We start from the raw sequence: 8,338 nt of genomic DNA, 5'->3' as shown, positions 1-8,338 counted from the left end.
AAAAAAAAAAAAATTAAAAGGTTTTAGTGAATGCCAGGCCACTACCCACCCCATGGATGCCAAATCAGCAGAAGAATCTGCATTTGTGAAAAGCAGCCTGAGTTCCTCCATTCAGCAGCTGGCCTTGGAGAAAATGCTCTGGCGAACAGCAGCCCGACATCCTGCCCTTGTGATTTTCCAGTGCTGCCCATTCACTGGGTACTCAGTTAGCACTGGCTGGTGGGGCAGCTCCTGGGCTGTGTTGTGCTGGGCAGAGCAGTGTCCCCGGCTGCTCTGTCAAGGCCTTCAAAGTTCCCTGTGTCTGCAGGTATCAGACAGCGGCTGGCCTGTTCTCTGCCACACAAACCCGCTTCTGTGAGGCTCTGGTCAGACCAGGTCTCATTCTGGCTGCCCTCATCAAAGGCCAATTGAGACCATCCCTAGGGAGGTGGCGACGAGGAGCCTGGCTCGGCCTAATTACTGCTGGCGGGGCTTGGCCGCCGTCTCATCGCTGCCATCTGTTAGTTGCTCGCTGCAGCCGGACACAAGAGCAGTGAGGACTGGCCATCCCCAAACCACTGAATAGCAGTGTCCTTTTTTCCAGGGCTTGCTCTGTGGCAGGAGGAGGGAGGGATTGGAATGTTGGCTGGGCTGGGACGTGGGCAGCCAGATGATTCAGAGGCATTAGAAAAGATAATGGGAGGACTGGGAAGGACACTTTCTCATCCCTCTTCAGAACCTGGAGGTCACCAGTTCCTAGCGTCACGTGATGTCTAAATCCAGCGGTCAGCACAAGGTATTTTTCTCCCTGTGCCACTACCTAGGCAGAGAAAGGGCTACTTTCAGTGGGATGAGAGCTCTGTGATCCCATCATTTCAGAGCCAGTCCTTGCCACTCTAAGGCTCCCAGATTTGTCTAGTTTGGTTTGGAGGTTGGAAATTGGGTGGTGAGGTCTGTTTGTCTCAGGCTGGGACTACAAATAGTTTTTTCTAAACTGGTCAGTGGTTTAGGATGAAGCTATGGTTAAAGTTTCATCCTGGTGAGCTTTGTGGGATCATCAAGCAAGACTGGAGTCCATGACGTTGCTTTCTGCAGAGTTGGTGGGAAGAGGGTGAGGGAGGAGCGAGAAGGGAGGAGGAAGCTCCTCTACCCTTAGCAGCTGCTTTGAAGCACCAGGTGGGAGCAGCATCCTTTGGAGACTCTGACCTTGAGCTTTTCCAAAGATGTAACCACATAGTGCATCATTATTCCTGCATGCAGCAGCAGAAGGGACACAGGTTTCAAATCCAGTTCTGAGTTCACATCCCAGCTCTGCATTTGTTCAGCTGGTGACTCTGGACAAGTAACTTGAGTGGCCTGAGCTTCCGTTTCATTGGTAAAATGAGAAATTGTCAGATATTTCTTACAGGATTTTTGTAAAGGTTGAATTGAAATAATAAATGCATATGAAGTGCTTCACAGAATCTGGCACTCAAGAGATGGAGCGTTTAGTTTGACACAACTATAGTGTGCCGGTTGGTGCCTCCACCATGATTCTGACTTCAGGGATGATGTGTAAAGAAAAGCTTTAAAGCTTTCGGTTGGGCGTGGTGGCTCACACCTGTAATCCCAGCACTTTGGGAGGCCGAGGCGGGAGGATCACGAGGTCAGGAGATCGAGACCATCCTAGCTAACACGGTGAAACCCCGTCTCTACTAAACAAACTACAAAAAACATTAGCTGGGCTTGGTGGCAGGCGCCTGTAGTCCCAGCTACTCTGGAGGCTGAGGCAGGAGAATGGCGTGAACCCGGCAGGCGGAGCTTGCACTGAGCTGAGATTGCGCCACCGCACTCCAGCCTGGGCGACAGTGCAAGACTCCATCTCAAAAAAAAAAAAAAAAAGAAAGAAAGAAAAGAAAAGCTTTAAAGCTTTCATCATCTGAGTCCTGATGTTCATGGTAGAGGGGCAGAGGGATGTGCAGTGCCTGTGCCCTGCCTTAGGTAGTGCAGGGAGAAGAATGCAGGTCGAATTGCAGGAGTTGGGGCTACAGCAGAGTCCTAGGTGGGCAACATGGGAAGAGAACTGCTGGAGGGGCACAGGAGGGGTGGGCCTGAAATAGAAATCAAGACTTGCTGATGGAACTCCTGAGGGGACCGACAGAGGGAAATGTAACAGGGAGTGGGTGAAGATAGGGAAGGTTTCTCACATTGAGTTTGGAAGTCAAGCACTCAGTTCAGGCCGAGAGCATATTCTCTCTTAGTTCCTGCTCTCTGAAGTGGAGTAGTTCAGACTCAACAGAAAAAGCTTTGCTGGGCCGGGCACAGTGGCTCACGCCTGTAATTTGAACACTTTGGGAGGCCAAGGCAGGCAGATCACCTGAGGTCGGGAGTTCGAGACCAGCCTGGCCAACATGGTGAAACCCCATCTCTACTAGAAATACAAAAAATTAGCCCGGCGTGGTGGCGCATGCCTGTAATCTCAGCTACTTGGGAGGCTGAGGCAGGAGAATCACTTGAACCCAGGAGGCGGAGGTTGCAGTGAGCTGAGATCACGCCACTGCACCCCAGCCTGGGTGACAAGAGCGAAACTCCATCTCAAAAAAAAAAAAAAAAAAAAGAAAAGAAAAGAAAAAGAACTTGTAGGTGATAGAGAGCACTGACATGGTCATGGGTCTTGGGATAAAGCAGACGAACATAACTGGACAGCTTCTGGGGTAGTCCTAAACATGACTGCCACTTCATCATGGCTGATGTTTGTCCTGTTTTTTCTTTTTTCTGGTGAGGGATGGGAGAAGGACAAAGGGCTTTGCCCTTCCTGTCTGTCTAGGACATGACAAGTAAAGGGGCGGCTTGATATTGTTAAGTGGGTTCTACAGAAACAGAACAAAGATCATAAGATGGCTTCATACTTTACTAGTCTTACTTATTTGTAGCATTGATTGTGATGTAATTAAATAATTTTTTTTGTGATCATTGTCTGTCAGTGTCCATCACCCTCATGGAGAGAAAGTTCTATGAAAGAAAATGTCCAAGAACAAGGCCAGGCCTGGCCTTGTAAGGCCTGTAATCCCAGCACTTCAGCAGGCCAAGGCAGGTGGAGCACTTGAGGTCAGGAGTTCGAGACCAGCCTGGCCAACATGGCAAAACACCGTCTCTATGAAAAATACAAAAATTAGCCGGGTGTGATGCGTATGACTGTCCCGGCTACTCAGCAGGCTGAGGCACAAGAATTGCTTGAGCCCGGGAGGTGGAGGTTGCAGTGAACTGTGATCACGCCACTGCACTCCAGCCTGGGCAACAGAGCAAGATACTATCTCTGAAAACAAAACAAAAAACAAAACAAAACTCCAAGAACGTAGCAGAGGGCTTGACATGCAGCAGATTATCTAATAGATGCTTGTGGAATAAATGAATGAATGAGCCTATTAAAGTCAGAAGTGTTTGATTCCATTTCTTTGCCTCCACTTGTAGAGAGACAACCCTGGTGGTGTATATCATGACTCTGTTGGGCATGGTGGTGTACACATTTACCTTGAACCTGGGACACCTGTGGGTAGTGTTCATCACTGCTGGCACCATGGGGTAAGTTTCACCTCTGGCCTATTTATTAGAAGACACCAGGCCATGGCTCTTAGAGCTTCCAGCATCCTAGAATGCAATATGGATGCCTTTGCTGCCTTCTCACTGACTTCTGGCAATATGGACATGGTGCCCAGGGATCTTGGTAGTACTTGTAGTACTTCCAAAGGCAGCCTGGGCTGTCTGTTCTTTTGGGATGGAATGAAGCATGAAGCACACCCTTTGCGACCTCCTGGAGGCTACAACCTGTTTAGAGTCTTTTTCAGCTTTGCCTGGACAACATGGGATTATGGAAAGTACACAGGGCTTGGAACCAGAGACTCTGGGTCCTGGTCTCAGTTTTGTTGCTGCCTACCTGTGAGACCATGGGCACAGCACTTAACCATTCTGAGCCTCAATTTCCTCATCTGGAAAGGAAGATAAGAGTGACCTGCCTTGTCGAGTTGTTGGAAAGATTGAGAACAATAATAGATATGAAGGCATCAAGAAGTGTGGTGCAAATGTAAGAAATTAAAGTTGCCGGGTGTGGTGGCTTCACGCCTGTAATCCCAGCATTTTGGGAGGCCAAGACAGGTGGATCACAAGGTCAGGAGTTCGAGACCAGCCTGGCCAATATGGTGACACATTGACTCTACTCAAAAATACAAAAATTAGCTGGGTGTGGTGGTGCACACCTGTAGTCCCAGCTACTTGGGAGGCTGAGGCAGGAGAATTGCTGGCACCCGGGAGGCAGAGGTTGCAGTAAGCCGAGATTGAGCCACTGCACTCCAGCCTGGGAGACAGAGCGAGACTCCGTCTCAAAAAAAAAAAAAAAAAAAAAGAAATTAAAGTTGGAATTTTCTAGACCTGTTGTATGAGAAAACATAAGAAACAATACCTCTTTCACAGGAGTCTTTGTTCAGCTTTGCTTCCCAGTTATTTTCCTATGAGAGTATATATGAGAGAGAGAGAGAGAGAGAGAGAGTGTGTGTGTGTGTTTGTGTGTGTCTTTATGTGCATGTGAAAGAGAGAAAGAGGGAGAGAGCATACGCTGGCACTCAGTCCTCAGCTGGCTCCTCTCTGGATGGAAATAAGGAGGACTCTAAGCTCCTCCTTCCAGGTCCCAGAGGGCCATGGAAATGCTGCTCAATATCCAGGAACTTCCCACTACCAGCGCAGGGCCTGTGTACCCGGGACATAGTCACTCAGCTGAAGGTTGAACACACCAGGCATCCTTGCCCTTTCTGTAAATGCTGACTCTGGCTGTCACTGATGGCAAGATGGAGAAGCAGCAAGGGACCCCAGAGGCCTTCTGAGCACAAAGTCTCCCTGTGAACTTCTTCCTGGCCTTCAGGGGTGCCCCTCTCCTTGGTATGACCACTTACTTAGAGGATGCCCAGATCATTAGAGGGCCCAGTAATGTCTTGGTGGGAAGAAACAAAACAGCAAAGGGAGTCCTAAGGGAGGAGGTGGGCTCCCCATCCTTCTTGTGCTGGAAGTTCTTCATCCCCTTGTTTCTCTGGTCTGGACTTCAGCTTCTTTATGACTGGCTATCTCCCGCTGGGATTTGAGTTTGCCGTGGAGCTCACGTACCCAGAATCAGAAGGCATCTCCTCCGGTCTCCTCAACATATCTGCACAGGTAGAGCTTGTATTTCCTGTTTGTTTCCTGGCTGGGCTGGGATTGCATCATGGCAGCTCAGTTCTCCTCATGAGTTAGTTGACTGGGCCCTTGTTTCCTATCTTCTTTATGCCTTTCCAGGTATTTGGGATCATCTTTACCATCTCCCAGGGCCAGATTATTGACAACTATGGAACCAAGCCTGGGAACATCTTCCTGTGTCTGTTCCTTACTCTTGGAGCAGCCCTCACTGGTGAGTGGGAGCCTGAGGGCAAGATGAGGCTCAGGTTGGCAATTTGGCACCCCAGTGTCTCGATGGGGCAACAGATAGGGAGCACATATGTAGGGGGACAGATGGAAGGGTTTGTTGGGGAATCTGTTTGGGAGGCAGCACATTGTTTTGGTAGAAGGAGCATGGGTTTTGGAGGCAGAAGACTCATGTTGAAATCACAGACTGTGATACTGACTTCCATAGCTGTTGACCTTGGGCAAGTGGACTAACCTCTGGGAACCCCAGTTTTTAATCTGTAAAATGGGGATTGCTGTGATGATTAGAGCAATGTGTGCAAAGTCCCTGATCCATAAGTGAAGGCCACCGTCATTGTTGGCTTCTGCCTGTCAGGGACGGCAGCGATCCTCGGGCTGTCTCAAGTTGGCTGACGGTGCCCTCAGCCACCAGCTCTCTTGAATATCTGAAGTAAGTTTGGGATACCTGTGACCCTTAGGAAATGAAGGTTTCTTCTCTCGGATGAATGTGATAACTGTGTTTTTGTCTCTCTTCCTCCTCAATCTATCAACCTTAGCATTCATTAAGCCAGATCTCCGGAGACAGAAAGCAAACAAAGAAACTCCTGAGAATGTGAGTATGTGCGAGCTTTGTGGGGCTGAGGTCAGGGTCCAAGGCTTTTGATGAGGATGTGGCAACATAGGTGGGGCAAGGAGAACTCCCACAGGGACTGGTTTTATCATAGCTGGGAGACCAGTTCATCACTTACACATGACATCCTAAGACTTTCCTCAGTGGGCGTTTTTTTGGCATTGCTTTCTTACAACCCTTTCTCAGACTCTTCTCCCACTTCCTACCCTCTTCCTGGAGCCCCCGGCCTCATCCCCAGAGTGTGTCACTGTTGTCACAGGCTGCTGAACAGCACCCCTGACTGGATCTTGAGCCAAGTCCTGAGGCTCTGGCTCCCCTGCTTTCAGCCTGGGGTCAGTGGCTGGGGAGGAAGGGAAAGCCTGGCTCTACCACTCTGTCATGGCAGTGGTGGCCCTAAGGCTGTGACTCTCCTGGCATATGACAACTCCTTAGGCAGGGCCATGGGGACGGAGCCGGAGTGGCCAGTAGGGGTCTGAAAGGACAAGTCAGGAAGCAGGAGCTGGTGTGGTAGGAGAGGAGAGGACCAGGAGTATGACCTAGAACAGAAAAGTGTTTTCCATCTGTTCTAACCAGCCGGGAACCACTTTAAACAAAATGTTAGGTATCAAATCTGAGTGATGATGAAAGGAATCTCAAATCTGAGAAAGAGTAAAGGTAAGATATGTCTTCAAAAATTTAAAAAAACTGATAGAGGTAATACATGCTCTTTGTAGAAGAAGTAAAAAATATATAAAAGTGTAGAAAATTTAAAAATCATCCTGTAATTGCATCATTTAGAGATGAGATGCCTTTTTTGCATTGATTGCTTCATATCTATATCCATTTACAATATATACATGGATATATGAATGTGTGTATATAAATGCATATTTTTTAACAAAAATAAAACTGCTTTTTTCACTTATTGCAAGCACTTTATCAGGCAGCTAGTCTCTTACAACATACTTTTTTTTTTTTTTTTTTTGAGACAGAGTCTTGCTCTGTCATCTAGGCTGGTGCAGTGGTGCAATCTCGGCTCACTGCAGTCTCTGCCTCCCAGGTTCAAGTGATTCTCATGCCTCAGCCTCCCAAGTAGCTGGGATTGCAGGTGCATGCCACCATGCCCAGCTAATGTTTGTATTTTCAGTAGAGACGGGGTTTCACCATGTTAGCCAGGCTGGTCTCAAACTCCTGACCTTAAATGACCCACCAGCCTTGGCCTCCCAAAGTGCTGGGATTACAGGAGTAAGCCACTGTACCTGGCCTACAATGTAATTTTAATGCCTGCATAGTGTTCCTTTATATAAATAAGCCATGATTTATTTAGCAATTTTCCTGTCTGTGGACATTAAGGTTGTTTTGAACTGTTACAAATAATATTGTGATTAATATGTTGGAAGTTGAATCTTTGTGCATGTTCTCCAGTACCATATTTCCTGGAGAAATGGATGAATGGTCATGCCCATTTCAAAGACTTTGATATACGTTGCTAAACTGTCCTCTAGAAAGGTATTTTGAGTACTAGCAATTTCTATTGCTAGGCAGTCATATGAGTGCCAACACTGAGTATTTTTCATTTTGAAAAGTCTTTGCCAATTTTCTAAGGCAAGAGATATCTGTAAGGGATATTTTTAGTGTTTGAAGGATCTGTGTTGGCAGATAGATGATAATCTTTAGGTCTTTACTATTTGTCTTTTGCTATTACGTTCTAGAGTTGGCAGGCAGCAGCAGATAAGCATGTGGAAGAAGGAGCCTAGAACAGGAAATTCACTGGGGAGACAGGGAAGGCCTTTCAGCAGGAATGACATTCTTTAGTTCTGTCTCAGGGCCATAGTATGGCCACTGTGCAGATGGATTTTCACCCATCCTGTGTACAAGGGGACATGATGATTTGGTACACTGACTGGGCACAGTGGCTCATGCCTGTAATCCCAGTACTTTGGGAGGCCAGGGTGGGTGGATCACAAGGTCAGGAGTTTGAGACCAGCCTGGCCAACATGGTGAAATCCTATCTCTACTAAAAATACAAAAATTAGCCAGGCTCGTGTTGCACCCTTGTAATCCCAGCTACTCGGGAGGCAGAAGTTGCAATGAGCTGAGATTGCACCACTGCACTCCAGCCTGGGTGACAGAGCAAGACTCCATCTTGGGAAAAAAAAAAAAAAAAAAAGAGAGAGGAAGAGAGAAATGATTTGGTATACTTTGGTAAATATATGTATAGTGAGTCTGGGAAAAGGTGCGTGGTGAAAGATTTCGGTTTGGAATATGATGTGTTATGTCAAATGACATGAGGTTTTGCTGTTTACTTTATAACCTGTGTTTATGTTGGCAGACATAGGCAAACGA

The 8,338-nt window shown here is 47.4% G+C and overlaps 1 protein-coding gene across 1 annotated transcript in view; it reads left to right on the top strand.

Annotated features, from left to right (window-relative positions):
* Positions 1 to 8,338, top strand: part of LOC105495765 (FLVCR choline and putative heme transporter 2) — a 71,098-nt gene that overhangs the window by 59,450 nt on the left and 3,310 nt on the right. The window contains exons 6-9 of the mRNA XM_011765486.3: positions 3,430 to 3,540; positions 5,052 to 5,157; positions 5,278 to 5,389; positions 5,940 to 5,995. Coding sequence (XP_011763788.2) covers positions 3,430 to 3,540; positions 5,052 to 5,157; positions 5,278 to 5,389; positions 5,940 to 5,995 — 385 coding nt within the window. The remainder of the gene's footprint in view (positions 1 to 3,429; positions 3,541 to 5,051; positions 5,158 to 5,277; positions 5,390 to 5,939; positions 5,996 to 8,338) is intronic.

The sequence above is a fragment of the Macaca nemestrina genome, chromosome 7, assembly GCF_043159975.1.
Source record: "Macaca nemestrina isolate mMacNem1 chromosome 7, mMacNem.hap1, whole genome shotgun sequence".
NCBI lineage: Eukaryota > Metazoa > Chordata > Mammalia > Primates > Cercopithecidae > Macaca > Macaca nemestrina.
The sequence above is the reverse complement of the archived record's forward strand: the minus strand, read 5'-3'. Positions and strand labels throughout refer to the sequence as shown.